This window comes from Bos taurus, chromosome 11 (assembly GCF_002263795.3).
Source record: "Bos taurus isolate L1 Dominette 01449 registration number 42190680 breed Hereford chromosome 11, ARS-UCD2.0, whole genome shotgun sequence".
Lineage (NCBI taxonomy): Eukaryota > Metazoa > Chordata > Mammalia > Artiodactyla > Bovidae > Bos > Bos taurus.
In genome coordinates this window covers 43,976,472-43,995,726 of record NC_037338.1, presented here as the reverse complement: position 1 = coordinate 43,995,726, position 19,255 = coordinate 43,976,472, and the positions used below count along the sequence as shown (strand labels likewise).

General features: G+C 37.9%; 1 protein-coding gene across 5 annotated transcripts in view; it reads right to left on the bottom strand.

Moving 5' to 3' along the window:
- The window catches only part of GCFC2 (GC-rich sequence DNA-binding factor 2), an 84,650-nt gene that overhangs the window by 10,140 nt on the left and 55,255 nt on the right, over positions 1 to 19,255 (bottom strand). For 3 of the 5 annotated variants that reach the window (XR_009496436.1, XM_024999405.2, XM_003586634.6), the window contains 4 exons: positions 13,496 to 13,617; positions 6,259 to 6,335; positions 4,341 to 4,407; positions 2,447 to 2,593 (listed from right to left, as the gene is read on the bottom strand). Coding sequence is in view for 4 of the 5 variants with exons in the window: in XM_024999405.2 (XP_024855173.1) it covers positions 2,447 to 2,593; positions 4,341 to 4,407; positions 6,259 to 6,335; positions 13,496 to 13,617 (413 nt within the window). In the remaining variant the exon portion in view is untranslated. Of the gene's footprint in view, positions 1 to 2,446; positions 2,594 to 4,340; positions 4,408 to 6,258; positions 6,336 to 13,495; positions 13,618 to 19,255 lie in introns of those variants that run through there. The other 2 variants (XM_024999406.2, XM_059891749.1) reach the window with 2 other exon arrangements.

Here is a 19,255-nt window from a genome sequence, read left to right as displayed (position 1 = left end):
AAACCATAGCTGGGAAAATAATGGTTGTCTAGGAACTGCTAGACAGTTCTAGGAATTGTCTAGGAATCCACCTGCAATGCAGAGACCCTGGTTTGATTGCTGGGTCAGGAAGATCCCCTGGAGAAGGGATAGCCTACCCTCTCCAATATTCCTGGGCTTCTCTTGTGGCTCAGCTGATAAAGAATATGCCTGCAATGTGGGAGAGCTGGGTTCAATCCCTGGGTTGGAAAGAAGTCTTAGGGCCTTCCCTTGTGGCTCAGCTAGTGAAGAATCTGCCTGCAAAGTGGGAGACCTGGTTCGATCCCTGGGCTACGGAGATCTCCTGGAAAAGGGAAAGGCTACCCACTCCAGTATTCTGGCCTGGAGAATTCCATGAATTGTACAGTCTATGGGGTTGCAAAGAGTCAGACACGACTGACTTTCACACTTTCAGGAACTGCTATCTAACATTACATATACGTGTATACTAAAAAAAAAAACCTTATATAAGAATATAAATATTTTCCCACATTCTTAGAAAATTATATCCATTGATTTTTTAACTTAGGATAATTTCCTAGAAGTAAAATTGCTATGTAAAAGCATGTGGACTTTATTTATTTTTTTATTTTGGCTGATGGTTCTTTGTGGTGGGACGCTTCTCTAATTGTGGCATGCAGGCGCTCTAGTTGTGGTGCATGGGCTTAGTTGCCCCATGGCATGTGGGATCTTAGTTCCCTGACAAGGGATCGAACTCAAGTCCCCTGCATTGGAAGGTAGATTCTCAATCACTGAACCACTAGGGAAGTTCCTTAAAAGGGTATGAACTTTAAAGGTTTTATATCGATTGTGCCAAAAGAGTCTCCAGAGTTGTATTCCTCTTCTCACAGTGCAGAAACTATTTCCCAGAATTGCCTCTCCACACTTTCTAGATGAATGATGTTCCTGGACAGATGTGGGACTGCTGTTTTCCTGTGTTTATGACAATACTGGGAATTAATAATCAATTCTCTGATTATATTAATACTATTATATTAATTAATACTATTAATATTTTCCACATGTTTAGAGGTTATTTTAGCATATTCTTTTTCGGGGGGGATTGCTTTGCCTTTTGGTCATTTTCAGTAAGCACATTCAAATTGTTTACAGATTTGTAGAGCTTTAAAAAAAATGTGGGTATTTATCCTCGTTATGCACATTATAACTTATTTTTCTGTTTTTCAACTTTCTTTCTATTTAACTTTTTATTATAGAAAATTCCAAACATAAACAACAGGAGAAAGAATAAGTATGTGCTGTGCTTAGTTGCTCCAACTCTTTTGTCCAACTCTTTTGTGATCCCATGGATGGTAGGCCACCAAGCTCTTCTTCCATGGGGATTCTCCAGTCAAGAATACTGGAGTGGGTTGCCATGCCCTCCCCCAGGGGATCTTCCCAACCCAGGGATCAAACCCAGGTTTCCCATACTGCAGGCAGATTCTTTACTGCCTGAGCCACAAGGGAAGCCACAAGGGAAGAACAGGTATAGTGAGCCCAATAAACCCATCTTCGAGTTTTAACAATAATCAAATAATCCTGCTACCTTTATTTATTTAATTGGAGGATAATTACAATATTGTGATGGTTTTTGTCATACATCAATATGAATCGGCCACGGGTATACACGTGTCCCCTCCATCCTGAACCCCCTACCCACTTCCTGCCCCACCCCATCCCATCCCTCCAGGTTGTCACAGGGTACCCTGTGTCATACATCAAATTCCCATTGTTTATCTATTTTACATATGGTAATCTACATTTTTCAATGCTATTTTCTCAAATCATCTCACCTTCTCCTTCTCTCACTGAGTCCAAAAGTCTGTCCTTTATGTTTGTGTCTCCTTTGCTGTCCTACCCATAGGATTATCAGTACCATCTTTCTAGATTCCATATATATGCGTTAATATACAGTATTTGTCTTTCTCTTTCTGACTTACTTCACTCTGTATAATAGGCTCTAGGCTGATCCACCTCATTAGAATTGACTCAAATGCAATCCTTTTTATAGTCCTGATACCTTTCTGTTTATGTTTTTTGGTTGACCGAAAATCTTATCAAATCTATTACCTTTTCTCACCTTTTTTTTTTTTTTTTTGCATTAAAGTTCAGAAAGGACTCCCTTAACATCAGGTATAGTCATTTATCTTCCTGGTACAGTATTTTATAGTTTTATTTTTTTTACACTTAATTTTTTACTTTACCTATAATTTACATTGGTATTTAAGTGAGAGGTGAGGATCTAACAGTCATTTTGTAAATAGTTAACCAGTATACTAATTTTTAAATACTGGATTCTCCCGGATTTCTAGTCTGTTAAATTAATTTGTTATTATGTAAGTAACACAATTTAACTTATTTTGCTATAAAATTAATTTTAATAACTTTTAAAAATGATAAAATGATGATCAATTTCTACACAACTTACCTGGCTGCACTTTTTAACAACATCTGAGCCAGGTATGGCATTGAGAAGAGCTATAATAAGGTAACGATTCAGCAGCTTCCCTAGTCCTAGCTCTTGCAAGGTGTCTTCTGGGAGGAGTTCATTCCAAAGAAGAATATTGCCAAAGAGCTAAAATACAACAAAATTTCAAGTGACTCTGTACCTTTTCTCCAAAGGAAAACTGTAATAGTCTCCAACAAACAAAAAGCTGGTCAAACTGTAAAACTCTCAGCACAATTAGCACTGTTGGGACCGTCAATTTTAGAATAGAAAACATTTCTGAATAAACACTCAATTCTTCTTAACCTGCATATATTTCTTCATCCTATCTTCATTTTTTCTTAGGATAATCGCTCAAAATCTATTTCAAATTACCTTGCTGGAGCTTTTCCAGATCAATAATCTTCCTTCTCAATCAGTTCTCTCTTGGAGGCTGGGGCCATCAGATACAAGACTGCAGTACCCCAGGATTCATAAAAGCACTGATGTTAAAGCCAGCCGTACTGTCACCAATATGTGACCTTGAGAAATCAATCAAACCTGAGAACCTCACTGCTCTAATATAGAAAATAAGATTAATAATAACCTGTGAGTTTGGAGATATTTTGGGTAAAATCCTTTTAAGAAATTCTAATAAAATTTTAATCAAAGTAATACGGGTTGCATTTCTCTCCTGTAAATGCAGATCTTTATGTGAATTCTATGGTAGCTTCCACTTTCTTTCCATTACTAAATTTATTACGTAAGTGCTAAACTTCATCCAGTTGTACTAACATGCAATGCTTTTTCACAATGTCATTGTTGGTGTTGCTCCCTCTTCCTGAAAAGCCTTTTTCCTGACCCAATCACATGACAAGCATTGATCCACCCTATCAGAACTATTCTTGCTGAGGTCATTCATGACCTTATAACTATGAAACCCAGTAAACATTTTCAGTCTTCCTTCTAATTCTCTTCAGTGGCATTAATACTTTGTTCTCAGAAGTCCTTCACTTAGTTCTCCTGATGCCACTCTCTTGTGACCATTCTTAGTTTAACAGCTTATTCTTAAGGCCTGTCTGAAGACTTCACTTTGTCTGCCCACTGCTTCTTCTCCTCAGAGGTTGTCATTCATGACCATGCCTCCAAACACTGCCTAAATGTGATCAACTCCCAAATCTCCAGCTCAGATCTGTCTCCTGTAATTCAGACTCATGTATTCAAGTACCTCCCTTTATCCCATAGATATCTTAAATCCACTATGTCCACTTATCTTTCTTTCCTTCCAAACCTTTCCTTCCTTCTCCAATGCCCTCAAAGAATGCCACCATAAGTTAATAGGGTGCCAAAGTCAGAAACTTGGCTAGCACTCTACATTCTTCAGGGTAGAATTAATTCTGTAATCAGTCATTGGGTTCTTTCTATGCTTCATCCTAAAAATCTTTTGAACCAATCTTTTCCTTACTGTCCCCATTGCCACTGATTCAGCACCGATTTCATCCTTTACTGTTTAGACCCAGGTTAGACAACTATGGCCTGTGAGTTAAATCCAGCTTATGGTCTGTTTTTGTAGAGTTGGTGAACTAGGGATGGCTTTTATAATTTTAAATGATTGAAAAAAAGAGAACTTTAAGACATGAAAATTATATGACACTCAAATTTCAGTGTCCATAAAGTAAAGTTTTACTGAAACACAGACATGCTCATTTATTTACATATTGTCATGACTGCTTGCAATACAGTGACAGAGCTGAACAGTTCAACAGACATCACACGACCTACAAAACCTAAAATACTTACCGTCTGGTCCTTTACAGAAGAATTTTTCTGATCTTCACTATATAGTAAACTTTTTTGGAAAGAAAAATTTTTTTTATTTTTGCAGTTTTCTGCTTACCTTTAGACCTGACCAGAACTGTCTTTCTTGAAACTTTGAATGTGGTGATGTTCTGTTTTCTACAGCACTAATTTAAAGCAAAAGAAAGAAAATGCAAATGACTGTTCATCTTTCAGAAACAGAGTTTAAAGAACTGAATGGTTACTTTTTTTTTTTAATCAACCAAACTAAGTCTTAACAATATAATTAAAGGTGTTCTGGTGATATCTAATAAAATTACTAATGTACGTACACTCATACCCAACAAATCCATGTTTGAGAATGCCTTCTATAGATACATTTGCACATGTACAGGATACTATGTCCATAAAATTATTCACAACACTGTTAGTAATGGTTTACTGCTTACATGTTCATCAACTACAGCACGGCCATATAATGGCATATGGTGCAGCTAAAAAAGCATGAGGAAACAATCTGTGGATGACACAAAAAGATCTCGAAGATGTACTAAGTCAAAGTAAGGCACAAAACAATGGTTATGACTACAATATACTTACTTTGCTATAAAAAAGAGGGGGAAATAAGTTTAATTCTAATTGTATTGTAAGTATTAAAATTCTATCTAAAGTATTTAATTCTAATTGCAGAGAGAAATTCCAAAAAGGTAAAAAAAAAAAAAAAAAAATTACCAACAGTGAGTATTCTTGCATGTGTACAGAAAAGAAGGCAAAAACTGGGTGGATGGAGGTCAGGAGCAGGAGAGAATAAGACTTTTCATTTTAAACATTAGTAAAAATTTTAAATACACATTCTTACTTTTTAACTGTGCAGATATATTAGTTACCTAAAACACTGAAAGTGAAAGTGGCTCAGTCATGTCTGACTCTTTGCGACCCCACAGACTATACAGTCCATTGAATTATCTGGGCCAGAATACTGGAGTGGGTAGCCTTTCCCTTCTCCAGGGGATCTTCCCAATCCAGGGAATCAAACCCAGGTCTCCCACATCGCAGACGGATTCTTTACCAACTGAGCCATCAGGGGACCCCGGATGTCTCTAAAACATTACAAATCTTAATTGTTGTTGTTGTTTAGTTGCTAAATCATGTCTGACTCTTTTGTGACCCCATGGAAGGTAGTCTGCCAAGTTCCTCTGTCCATGGGATTTCCCAGGCAAGAATACTGGAGTGGATTGCCATTTCCTCCTCCAGGGAATCTTCCCAACCTAGGGATTGAACCTGCATCTCCTGCATTAGCAGGTGGTTTCTTTACCACTGAGCAATCTGGGAAGTCAACAAACCTTAACTGGGGTGAATTTTTACATGCAGGCATCTTTTAGGATTCAAATTAACTAGCAAGCTTAGTTCTTTTTTCCTTTCCATAGAACTCTTCTATCATGTGAGTACTCACTGGAGAGTGAGCTTCAGTCCATAATCCATTACTACAACTGATGCTTTCTTAGCAAATCTACCAATATGCATCAAATACTACCTCTCTGATCATTTAGAAGTAAATATATATTTTGAAGATGTAGTTTCTGGTCCCTCAGTGATATTCTAGGCCTTATTTTCAGCTCTCCATGTCAGGTATTATTCTAAGCACTCTCTTCATCTTCACAGTGTCCTATGAGATAGGCATTAATTTAATGTCCATTTTATATACAAAGGCACTGATGCATGGAAAGACACTTGGTCTTGACCCAAGGCCAAGTGTCTAGGAATGGTGAATCTGCACTCCAGAATCTGTGTTTCTAACTACCCGGCTATGCCAATTGTCATGTTCTCAGGAATATCATTATATCATACATGGCATAAAAAAGGTGATTAAGAAATATTTGTTGAAATATCAATTTGCATCTTAACAGGTATGTGTGTTTTGAAAACAGTATGTTTAGTTTCTTCTACATTATACTCTTAAATGAATCTGTATTCCAGGAGTAACTATTTCATAAAATCTAGAAATTAGCAACTCTTACCTCTTTGGATACAGAGGAATAAAAACATCATCTTCTATTGCCTTCTTCATTCTTGAAACAATTGATTTAAGTAAATCCTATTTTTAAAAAATGTAAAAGCATCACTGATAGTCATAGAAAGAAAGGTATGAACGAAATAAAAAGAAATGTATGAACCAAAGGAAGCAATTTTAACAGAATAGTGCAAATTTGTACACACTCAAAGACCTAGGTTTTAAAGCAACTGTAAATTAGGTACAAGAGAACTTCATTTATCCATGTGGTTGCATACTGTAGTGGCTGGTGCCTTTTCATTGCAGCATAGTATTCTGTTGCCTGACAACATTTATTTAGCTGGTCTTTGGTTTAGGGGTTATTATGAATTATGTTACTATATAAATTCCTGTAGAGCATGTCTTTTAGTATGCATGGGCATATATTTCTAATGGGTATATATGTAGAGATGGAATTGTTAGAATCCAGTTCATGTCAACTTTGGACAGAATGCCAAGTTGTTTTCTGAAATACGGGTATCCCATTTATAGTCTCACTAGTCAGTATGAGAAATCCTGTTCCCCTACACCTTTACTAAGTCGTATTTTTGGGTTTTTAAAAGCTTGCAATTCTGGTGAGTATGTCAGTTAGTCAGTTCAGCCACTCAGTTGTGTCCGACTCTTTGCGACCCCATGGACTGTAGCAGGCCAGGACCCTGTGTCCATCACCAATCCCTAGCGTTTACTCAAACTCATGTCTATTGAGTTGGTGATGCCATCCAACCATCTCATCCTCTGTCGTCCCCTTCTCTCCCACCTTCAGTCTTTCCCAGCATCAGGATCTTTTCCAGTAAGTCAGTTCTTCACATCAGGTGGCCAAAGTTGGGAGTTTTAGCTTCACCATCAGGCCTTCCAATGAATATTCAGGAGTGATTTCCTTTAGGATGGATTGGTTGGATCTCTTTGTAATTCAAGGGACTCTCAAAAGTCCTCTCCAACACCACAGTTCAAAAGCATCAGTTTTTCAGTGCTCAGCTTTCTTTATAGTCCAACTCTCAAATCCATACATAACTACTGGAAAAACTATAGCTTTGACTAGACGGACCTTTGTTGGCAAAGTAATATCTCTGCTTTTTAATATGCTGTCTAGGTTGGTCATAACTTTTCTTCCAAGGAGCAAGCATCTTTTAATTTCACTGCTGCGGTCACCATCTGCAGTGATTTTGGAGCCCCCCCAAAATAAACCCTGTCATTGTTTCCACTGTTTCTCCATCTATTTGCCATGAAGTGATGGGACCGGATGCCATGATCTTCGTTTTCTGAATGTTGAGCTTTAACCCAGCTTTTTCACTCTCCTCTTTCACTTTCATCAAGAGGCTTTTTAGTTCTTCTTTACTTTCTGCCATAAGGGTGGTGTCATTTACATATCTGAGGTTATTGATATTTCTCCCGGCAATCTTGAGTCCAGCTTGTGCTTTACCCAGCCCAGCATTTCTCATGATGTACTGTGCATATAAGTTAAATAAACAGGGTGACAATATATAGCCTTGACGTACTCCTTTCCCAATTTGGAACCAGTTTGTTGTTCCATGCACAGTTCTAACTGTTGCTTCCTGACTGGCATACATATTTCTCAAGAGGCAGATCAGGTGGTCTGGTATTCCCATCTTCTTCAGAATTTTCCACAGTTTGTGGTGATCCACACAATCAAAGACTTTGACATAGTCAATAAAGCAGAAATAGATGTTTTTCTGGAACTCTCTTGTTTTTTCAATAATCCAACGGACATTGGCAATTTGATCTCTGGTTCCTCTGCCTTTTCTGAAACCAGCTTGAACATCTGGAAGTTCTCGGTTCATGTACTGTTGAAGCCTAGCTTGGAGAATTTTGAGCATTACTTTGCTAGCATGTGAGATGAGTGCAATTGTGCAGTAGTTTGAGCATTCTCTGCAACTGCCTTTCTTTGGGATTTGAATGAAAACTGACCTTTTCCAGTCCTGGGGCCACAGCTGATTTTCCAAATTTGTTTACATATTGAGTGCAGCACTTTCACAGCATCATCTTTTAAGATTTGAAATAGCTCAACTGGAATTCCATCACCTCCACTAGCTTTGTTCATAGTGATGCTTCCTAAGGCCCATTTGACTTCACATTCCACAGTGTCTGGTTCTAGGTGAGAGATCATACCATCATGATTATCTGGGTCATGCAGATCTTTTTTGTACAGTTCTTCTGTGTATTCTTGCCACCTCTTCTTACTATCTTCTGCTTCTGTTAAGTCCATACCATTTATGTCCTTTATTGAGCCCATATTTGCATGAAATGTTCCCTTGGTATCTCTAATTTTCTTGAAGAGATCTCTAGTCTTTCCCATTCTATTGTTTTCCTCTATTTCTTTGCACTGATCACTGAGGAAGGCTTTCTTATCTCTCCTTGCTATTCTTTGGAACTCTACATTCAGATGCTTATATCTTTCCTTTTCTCCTTTGCTTTTTGCTTCTCTTCTTTTCACAGCTATTTGTAAGGCCTCCTCAGACAGCCACTTTGCCTTTTTGCATTTCTTTTTCTTGGGGATGGTCTTGATCCCTATCTCCTGTACAATGTCATGAACCTCCATCCGTAGTTCTTCAGGCACTCTGTCTATTAGATATAGTCCCTTGAATCTATTTCTCACTTCCATTGTATAATCGTAAGGGATTTGATTTAAGGCAGACCTGAATGGTCTAGTGGTTTTCCCTACTTTCTTCAATTTAAGTCTGAATTTGGTAATAAGGAGTTCATGACCTGAGGCACAGTCAGCTCCCAGTCTTGTTTTTGCTGACTGTATAGAGCTTCTCCATCTTTGGCTGCAAAGAATATAATCAATCTGATTTCAGTGTTGACCATCTGGTGATGTCCATTTGTGGAGTCTTCTCTGTGTTGTTGGAAGAGGGTGTTTGCTATGACCAGTGCGTTCTCTTGGCAAAACTCTATCAGCCTTTGCCCTGCTTCATTCTGTACTCCAAGGCCAAGTTTGCCTGTTACTCCAGGTATTTTTTGACTTTCTACTTTTGCATTCCAGTCCCCTATAATGAAAAGGACATCTTTTTTGGGTGTTAGTTCTAGAAGGTCTTGTAGGTCTTCATAGAACCGTTCAATTTCAGCTTCTTCAGCATTACTGGTTGGGGCACAGACTTGGATTACCGTGAAACGAACAGAGATCATTACCGTGAAACGAACAGAGTTTTTGAGATTGCATCCAAGTACTGCATTTTGGACTCTTTTGTTGACTACAATGGCTACTCCATTTCTTCTAAGAGATTCTTGCCCACAGTAGTAGATATAATGGTCATCTGAGTTAAATTCACCCATTCCAGTCAATTTTAGTTTGCTGATTCCTAAAATGCTGATGTTCACTCTTGCCATCTCCTGTTTGACCACTTCCAATTTTCCTTGATTCAAGGGCCATTAGATTACAGTTAAGAATGAGAAACAAACTTCTCTCCTACACCTTCCACAGACTGCTCTTAGTATACCTCTCAAGATTATGCAAAACAAATCTAATCATCCTTCCATATGAAAACTTCAGATTTTAAGATTGATATCTCACTTTTCTATATTTTCTCTTTCCCATACCATCTTAGACATTCTCCATTTAATATACTTTAACCTAAAATTAAATGCAAATAGCCCAGGGGAATGAAGAAAGCACATATAACAATTTTACTCAAAAGAGCAGACACCTAGAAGGATGAACTTCCATCAGTCTTTCTGCTCCTCAAGTGACACTGCTGACTCATACTGAGTTTATGGATGATTACAATCCCCTCTGTTTTACCTGTGTTGCTTTAAAGTTGTGCCTCTCCCATCTTTTACTTATGCAGTTGAATTTTTGAACACAGTGGTAGGACATTATGTATATTCTTTTTACATTTTATATTTTGAGAGTCAGTCCTTTTCTCAGTGTTTTGAAATTCTTTTGGATTCTAATTCTGTTATCCATAGATTTATGATAGAATTCCTAGTCTTTTGTCATTGAGAAATTTCATTAGCATTTTACATACTCCAATTCAATAAAAATACCAAACAGAACACAACTGAGAGGATTCCAGCCTTATGAATCAGTATTCTTTAGGTGTACTTTTACTGGTTTTCTTTGTATCTAACTATACCCTATTCCCCGCCCCCCACATTTGATCTGTAAGAAAATTATAACGTATTTAAATAATTATATACTGTACCTGTACGGTACCTTACTTAGTGGAAGTAACTGAGATATTAGGAATATGGAAGAATATGCTTTGACAAATACTTGGTTTTAGGAACCCCATCAATGAGAGGTTACAGTAATCACTGCTTTCTTATTTTAAGTGTTCATAATCCATCTCTGTAATAATCTATTTTAGAACTCCAGAATTAAAGCTATTCTCACCAGGTATTAGCTTACAGAATCATTTACTTTTCACTTGAAAATCAGGAACTGTGCTGTCTGATTGATGCTTCTGGAGCCCTTCTCATTCTCTTCAATTCTTTAAATATCACTAAGAAAAACAGAGTGAGCTCACCAGCAATCTGTGTTACTAACCTGGAATATTACATAGTACACTGATTCTCAACTAGGAGGAACTTTGCCACGCCTCAGAATATTTTGTAAGTCTAGAGGTATTTTTGGTTGTCAAGACTGGGAACTGCTACTAGCACCTAGTGAGTAGAGACCAGGGAGCTTACTGCACAGAACAGTCTCACACAAAGAAATCCTGGTTCCAAATGCCAAGAATGCCAAAGCTGAACAGTCCTGATGTAGTTATAGTCTCCTAGTAAAGCCAAAAACCCATTTCCAACATTCATAGTAGGAGGGTTTCCAGAATTAAGATTACCAGTATAAAAACTTCATGAATGAATCCATAAACTGTTGAAAGACTTTAGTGGTTACAAAATGCCAGGTCTGCCACTGTTAAAAGTGATCTTATAAAGTGACTTGGCCCTCTAGGCCCTAGCTTTCTCACCTGTAAAAATATAATTAAAATCAACATGTTTTACAAGGTTTTGAGGATCAAATGAGAAAATGTGGAAGTGTTTAAAAAACTTTACATGTAAATGCACTATTTACATTTAGGCTATAATTACATAATTCCATGTAGAGAGCAAATATAGGATTATATAGCTGTTTGCTTGCTCTAACATACTTGTCTTGATTCTATGCTTTGTAACAACACAAAATAAATCTATTCCTTCATCAAACATAAACATTATCTCCAAGTACATCTTCTTTCAAGTTGAATCTAAGTCTTGCATGATTTTCACGTTTTTATCCTGTTGGAGGTGAGTGAAAATGCCCTTTCTCCTTCAGTTGCTACAATGTTCAAATCCTATTCTTTCCTTTAGGTCCTTGCTCAAATGTCACATGTAATAAACATTCTTTCACTGCTGACATTTCTCTCTCCTGGTTCTTTTGTGAAGTTTCACAGCACTTTATCTGACCACTCTTGGAGAGGCAATGTGGTCAGTGAGATGAGCTTGGGTTTTAAAGTAAGACAGTGCATGTGTGCTCAGTCGCTTCAGTCGTGTCTGACTCTTTGCAACCCTATGGACTATAGCCCGCCAGGCTCCTCTGTCCATGGGATTCTCCAGGCAAGAAGACTGGAGTGGGTTGCCATACCCTCCTCCGGGGGATCTTCCCGATCCTGGGATCCAATTCACATCTCCTGTGTTTTCTGTATCACAGGCAGATTCTTTACCGCTCAGCCTCTGAGGATGCCCAAAGTAAGACTAACCAAGGTACAAATATTAGTTCTAACTCAAGGTATTACTGTGAACAGGTTTCTGTGATTCGGATTCTTAATCTGTAAAATGAAGCTATCATCTGTTCTTTAAAAATTATTTACTTTTGGCTATTCTGGGTTTTGCTTCTACTCAGGCTTTTCCCCAGTTGCAGTGAGCATGGGCTACTCTCCAGTTGTGGTGCATGGGCTTCTCTCATTGCGGAGCACGGGCGCACAGGCTTCAGTAATTGCGGCTCCCAGGCTCTAGAGCACAGGCTCAACAGCTGTGGTACACGGGCTCAGTTGCTCCACTGCATGTGGGATCTTCCTGGACCAGGGATCGAATCCATGTCTCCTGCACGGGCAGGCGGATTCTTTACCACTGAGCTACCAGGAAAGCCCTATCACCCATTTTTAACAGGATTGCTGGAACTAAGTGGGCTGACACAGGAACAAGACCTAACAGAGTACCGAGTACATAGCAGGAATTAGACAAGTAAGTCTTTTCATTCCCACTTACTTCCTACTTCAAATAACAGTTTATATGTATCTTTTTTCCTCTAAGATTACATGATTCTTGAAGGCAGAATCATGCTGGTATCCTCTTCTCTCGTTTTCTTCTTACAGCTTCTTTCCTTCATTACTTGGGACTTATTGGTGCACAGAATATGAATATAACATGTCTCCTTGCTTTTCAACTACTTTGATTATTCCACTCTGGGTATCCTCCAGTCTGTGAATCTCTCTCTTAATTCTCTTAAAACTCAACATAAAATTGTCTTACTCTTTCAACCACATCAATCTACAATATTATCATCAACAAACAAATGATTTAAAAAAAGAGTACTGCAATAAAAGATTCAAGAAACTCTCACCACAGCCTCTGAAAAGTTCCTTCCTCTTTATGTTTTATGTTCAGTAAAACTCAATTCTACATTATGCTGAAAATCTATCCTATTAAATTTTGAATCCTCAAAGAGCTAACTGTTCTTGACTATGCAGATTACAGATAACTAGTTAAAATACTGAATGTTAATCTACTTTTAAAATTAAAGTAAGGTCATACTATTACTAGATGTTTGCCAAAAGAACAAATGTAATTAGTTTTATTTTCTTTTAGAAGCAATTAATGTGTACTAACGTATTTATGCCTGTTCATCTCTGCAGGGCCAACGTACATTCACAAACCTGAAAAACAGGTAGTTGGGCCATGAGACCTGTTGAACAAATCAGACCATTGAACAGAGAGAAATACGCTAATAAGAATGAAGGTAATAATCTGGGTCTTACTGCATGTTTGTGTATTCTATTATAATGATTACCATTCCTGTAAGAATGTTTGGAAATATCAAGGTGTATCCTTTCATATTACTAATTATATTGAGCAAAAAATGGTCGGTCCTAAATATTTTTCATCAATAGTGTTCTGATAATTACTTCTGCATCGGCTGTAAACAAAGATTTATAATAAATTATATTGATTTAAAAGCAAATCAAGAAATTCATAATTCTAGACATTATTACCTGTTTGCCTTTATTAACTTCATTTTCACAAGTGGAATGTTCTTCAAGAATCATTCTGCACTGCGTTACTAAACTTGTTGTCTGTGTGGTTGACAAGGGATCCCAAATGAATTCTACAAAGCCTGAAACAAATTTTCAGTGGTGCACAGTTTAGTTACTAGACTACTTTTGCTGGTCACATATAAACAATTGAGGCCTTTTGCAAATGCTACTTCCCTCCTCTTGTGGTTTAAAAAAATCAATGCCAATCAGTACATTATGTATTTGCATACATACTCAATTTTCTTGTCTTTTTTGCATTTTGCTGAACTTGTATGGCTCAACTGCAACTCTAGTTAAATCACCTTGTCACAGTGTTGGTGTCTGCAACCATGCAGTTAAAACATGACTGGAAAAAAGTACACTTTAAATTGATCACCATGACACTCCAGTGAGACCAAAACCCTGTCCAGCAATCACATTTTGTTTCTCTGGCCCATTCTCTTTCCCTCTTGCAAGACAGTTATTTCCTGCCTTCTCCTTCCTCCTTGCTCTCAGTTAATGGACTCTACTCTTCCAGATGATTATTTCTTATGATTTCGTTTCTCCACCCTTGCTCTCACTGTCAGTTGATTAATTCCCAATTTGATGAGAAAAACAGAATCAATCAGAAGAGAAGCTCCACAAGCTCCTACCATAGCATCTATGAATCTAGCAGCATCTGTGCCCATAAATTCTAACTTGTCTCCCATTTCTATGGATGAAGCACTAGCCTCCTTGCTAATGCCAACTTTTTATTTGTACAAAAGACTCCTTGGCTTACTTGAAGATTCTGCTCCTGGAATTCTGCCCTCTCACTTCAGTATCACCATCACTTCTACTGGATCTTTTCCATCACTCTACAATTTTTTCTCTTGTATTAAAAATAATCCCTCTGTTGACTCTACTTTCCTCTCTAGAGCTGCCCTATTTCTTTCCTTCATTTTACAACAAAATTACTCAATAACTGTTGAAACTTTCTATCTCCAATTTCTTTCCTCAAACTCCTGAAATCACTTCAGTTAGGCCTTACCTCCAGCTGTTCTCCTAAACTACTCTTACCAAGTCACAGTTAACTTTCACATTGCGAAATCCAATGGCTGATTCTAGTCTCCATCTGATTTAACAGCAATAACTACAACATTTTTTTTTTTAAACTTGGCTTCCAGGATACTGCTGGTTTCTCACTGACCTCTGTAGTCTCCTTTATTGTCTTGCTTGTATTCCTGTTTACTTTCTAAATGCTGGACCTCAGGACTCAGGTCACTTACCTTCTCTTTCCTATTTATATTTATACCCTTAGTATGGCAAGTCAGTTTTGTGGCTTTACATGCACTCCAAATTTATATCTCCTACGTGGATCTGTCCTTTAGACTCATATATTTAATAGCCTAGTTGACAGCTCCATTTGGATGACAGGCATCTCAAACCCAACAGTGTCAAACTGAGCTCTTGCCGTACCTCCCACCCAAAACTTGCTCCTCTCAGTCTTTTCCATTTGAGAAAATGGCAACTCTGTCCTTCCAGCTGCTCAGGCCAAAAACCACTTAAGTCATTCTTGATTACTCTCTTTCTCTCTTGTTCCACAATCCATATCAAATTCTGTTAGTGTTAATACTTTTGAAATATATACAGAATTTGACCACTTTCCAGCCACCTCCATTTTTAACACTCAAGTCAAACCACCGTTGCTTAGATTACTGAAAAAGCTTCATAATTGATCTGCATACAGTTCATTCTTAACACAGGAACCAGAATAAGTCTGTTTTAATGATAGGGCAGATCTTGTCACTTCTCTGCTCAAAACTCTCCAATTGCTTCTTGCTCACTTACAGTAAAAGTCCTTACAAATGATTACAAGGCCCCATATGACACAGCCACTGTTATCCTGCTAACCTCTTCTTACTGTCCCTGTTGCTCACTCTACTAAAGTTACTCTGGCCTATCTGCTGTTTTTCAAGTAAATCAAGATAGCCCCTGCCTCAGGGCCTTTGCATGTGCTGTTTAGGATGCTGTCACCTCAGACATTCATTTGGCCCACTTCTTTACTTCCTTTTGGAAATCTGCTCATTTGTGACCTTCCCAGGAAGCCCTTCCCTGGCCAAACTATTTTAAATTGCACTCCTCTTTCATAATTTGTATCTTTCCCCCTTACTTTACTTTTCTCCTCAGCCCTTGTAATTAACACACTATAGATTTTACTTGTTCATCGTTTATCTCCTTCACAGAATGAAAGCTCCATAACATCAGGGATTATTATTTTGTTTACTGATGTATATGCTGAAGTTAACAACTGTGCTTGACTCTTGTAAAATATAAGTTAAATATTTTTTAAAAAATTTAAATAGGTTAAAAAAATACCCCAAATCAAATATAAAACTGATTTCTCAGGCATCTAGAAGATTAGGCTTGTAATAATCTTAGAGTCTACTATGTGCCTAGCATTAACTATTAGAAATATAGCAGTAAGATTAGGGTTGCCTCAGAACAATTTTGTCTAATGTCAAATACAAATATATTATATACATATATGTATAGTTGCTTAGGTAAGCAATTATAATGTAGGTACCATCCTAAGGATTAGAGTACATCAGGAACCCTGAAAAGGTATGCCTAACCCAGTTCCTAGAAATGATGTCTATATAGAGTTCTGAAAGATGAAGAGGAGTTAGTTAGCTAGATGAAAGAGGTATAGGGTTAAGGGATTTGTCAGGTGGATGGAGTGTAGAAGACATAAAAGCCAGGGAGAAGATAGCTTCTCCTTCTACCTCCACCAGTAGAGGTGGAGATGAGGGGATGAAGGAATTGAGCTTGGCAAAAGATGGGGCTAGAGAACTACTAAACAGAGACAAAATCCTGAAAGTCCTAGAAAAGTCCATGTTAAAGAGATTAGACTTCAACCTAAAGGCAGTTTAGAATAAAGTGTTTTAAGTGAGGTATGACAGAATCAGACTTACTTTTTAGACAGATCACCATGGCTTAAGTATAGAAAATGGGTTAGAAAAAGGAAAAAAGTAACGGATGTGGCAATTGCTTATATAAAGAGGTAAGAAAAAAGCAGGAGTAGATGACTTGGAGGTTCTGGTTTGAATATGTGGGTAGGTGGAGGTACCACTTTCTAGAGAAGGAATATAAGAGGAACAAGTCTGAAACAAAGATGACAAGTGTGATTTTGCATTTTGGATTTGAGTTGCCAAGTAGATATATTCAGAAGTTACTCTGATAAGAGATCTGGATTTGTTCTTCTAGTTCTTTTTGATTGAAAATCAAGCAGAAAAGCACTGTCCAAAAGAACTTTCTGTGATGAAAGAAAAAAACATCTGACATCTGCACTATTTAATATGATATTCATGAGTGATATATGGCCATTGAAGAACACCCCAGATATAGATAGCACTAGAGGACAGTATGCAATTACCCAGGAAGCTCAAAAAGAGCTACCATAAAGTTGCCAACATCTGCTGGACCATGGAAAAAGCAAGAGAATTCCAGAAAAACATCTATTTCTGCTTTATTGACTATGCCAAAGCCTTTGACTGTGTGGATCACAACAGACTGTGGAAAATTCTTCAAGAGATGGGAATACCAGCCCACCTGACCTGCCTCTTGAGAAATCTGTATGCAGGTCAAGAAGCAACAGTTAGAACTGGACATGCAACAACAGACTGGTTTTATATAGGAAAAGGAGTACGTCAAGGCTGTATATTGTCACCCTGCTTATTTAACTTATATGCAGAGTACATCATGAGAAACACTGGACTGGAAGAAGCACAAGCTGGAATCAAGATTGCCGGGAGAAATACCAATAACCTCAGATATGCAGTTGACACCACCCTTATGGCAGAAAGTGAAGAGGAACTCAAAAGCCTTTTGATGAAGGTGAAAGTGGGGAGTGAAAAAGTTGGCTTAAAGCTCAACATTCAGAAAATGAAGATCATGGCATCCGGTCCCACCACTTCATGGGAAATAGATGGGGAAACAGTGGAAACAGTGTCAGACTTTATTTTTCTGGGCTCCAAAATCACTACAGATGGTGACTGCAGCCATGAAATTAAAAGACGCTTACTCCTTAGAAGGAAAGTTATGACCAACCTAGATAGCATATTCAAAAGCAGAGACATTACTTTGCCCACAAAGATCCGTCTAGTCAAGGCTATGGTTTTTCCAGTGGTCATGTATGGATGTGAGAGTTGGACTGCGAAGAAGGCTGAGCGCCAAAGAATTGATGCTTTTGAACTGTAGTGTCGGAGAAGACTCTTGAGAGTCCCTTGGACTGCAAGGAGATCCAACCAGTCCATTCTGAAGGAGATGAGCCCTGGGATTTCTTTGGAAGGAATGATGCTAAAGCTGAAACTCCAGTACTTTGGCCACCTCATGGGAAGAGTTGACTTATTGGAAAAGACTCTGATGCTGGGAGGGATTGGGGGCAGGAGGAGAAGGGGATGACAGAGGATGAGATGGCTGGATGGCATCACTGACTCTATGGACGTGAGTCTGAGTGAATTCCAGGAGTTGGTGATGGACAGGGAGGCCTGGCGTGCTGTGATTCATGGGGTTGCAAAGAGTCGGACACGACTGAGCAACTGAACTGAACTGAACTGAAAGTGAAGTATTTGGAATTTTCAGATGAATACTTAAATGAGGCATATATATTCTATGCTATCATTAATAATGCTTAATAGCTAAAAGTAAATGGTTAAAAGCACTATCTTTCCAAGATACCCCATGATTGCACTGTAAATTATTCTGAGGAAAATCTTTAAAGTTTAGTCAAGTTGGCTGAGAAGCAATATAAAGCAGGTTACTTTAGTTTTTAAGAGTTTGCAGACTTTGCAGTCAGAATCCATTCTCAGTGACATGGTGGAACAGATCCTTATGAAGTATAATTTCAGATAAAACAAATTCAGACTGAGGCACAAACATCAGTGCCCAACAGCTCTGAGTACTAGTAGGAGGAGTAAGGGAAATGTAGTAATGTTTTTTTAAAGAAAGAAGAAACTCACCATATACAAAAATAAACTCAAAAGGGATTAAAGACCGAAATGTAAGGCCGGACACTAAAAAAAACTTAGAAGAAAACATAGACATGACACTCTTTGATATAAATTGCAGCAAGATCTTTTTTGATACAACTCCTAGAGCAATGAAAATAAAAACAAAAATTAACAAATGGGATTTAATTTAACTTAAAAGATTTTGCACACCAAAGGACCATAAGCAAAACAAGAAGATAACCCTCAGAATGAGAGAAAATATTTGCAAACAAAGCAACTAACAAGACGATCAATCTCCAAAATATACAAACAGCTCATGCAGCTCAATATCAAACAATAAGTAACTCAGAAGGCAGAGGATCTAAACAGACATTTCTCCAAAGAAGACATATAGATGGCCAAATAGCACATGAAAAGACGACCAACATCAGAAATGCAAATCAAAACTACAATGAAGCCTCACCTCACACAGGTCAGAATGGCCACCATCAAAAAATTTACAAACAATAAATGCTGGAGAGGGTGTGGAGATAAGGGAACTCTCCTATACTGTTGGTGGAAATGTGAATTGCAACAGCCACTATGGAGAACAGTATGGAGCTTCCTTACAAAGCTGAAAACAGAACTACCAGATAACCCAGCAATCTCACTCCTGGGCATATAACCCAGAGAAAACCATAACTGGAAAAGATACACTCACCCTAATGTTCACTGAAGCATTATTTACAATAGCCAGGACGTGGAAACA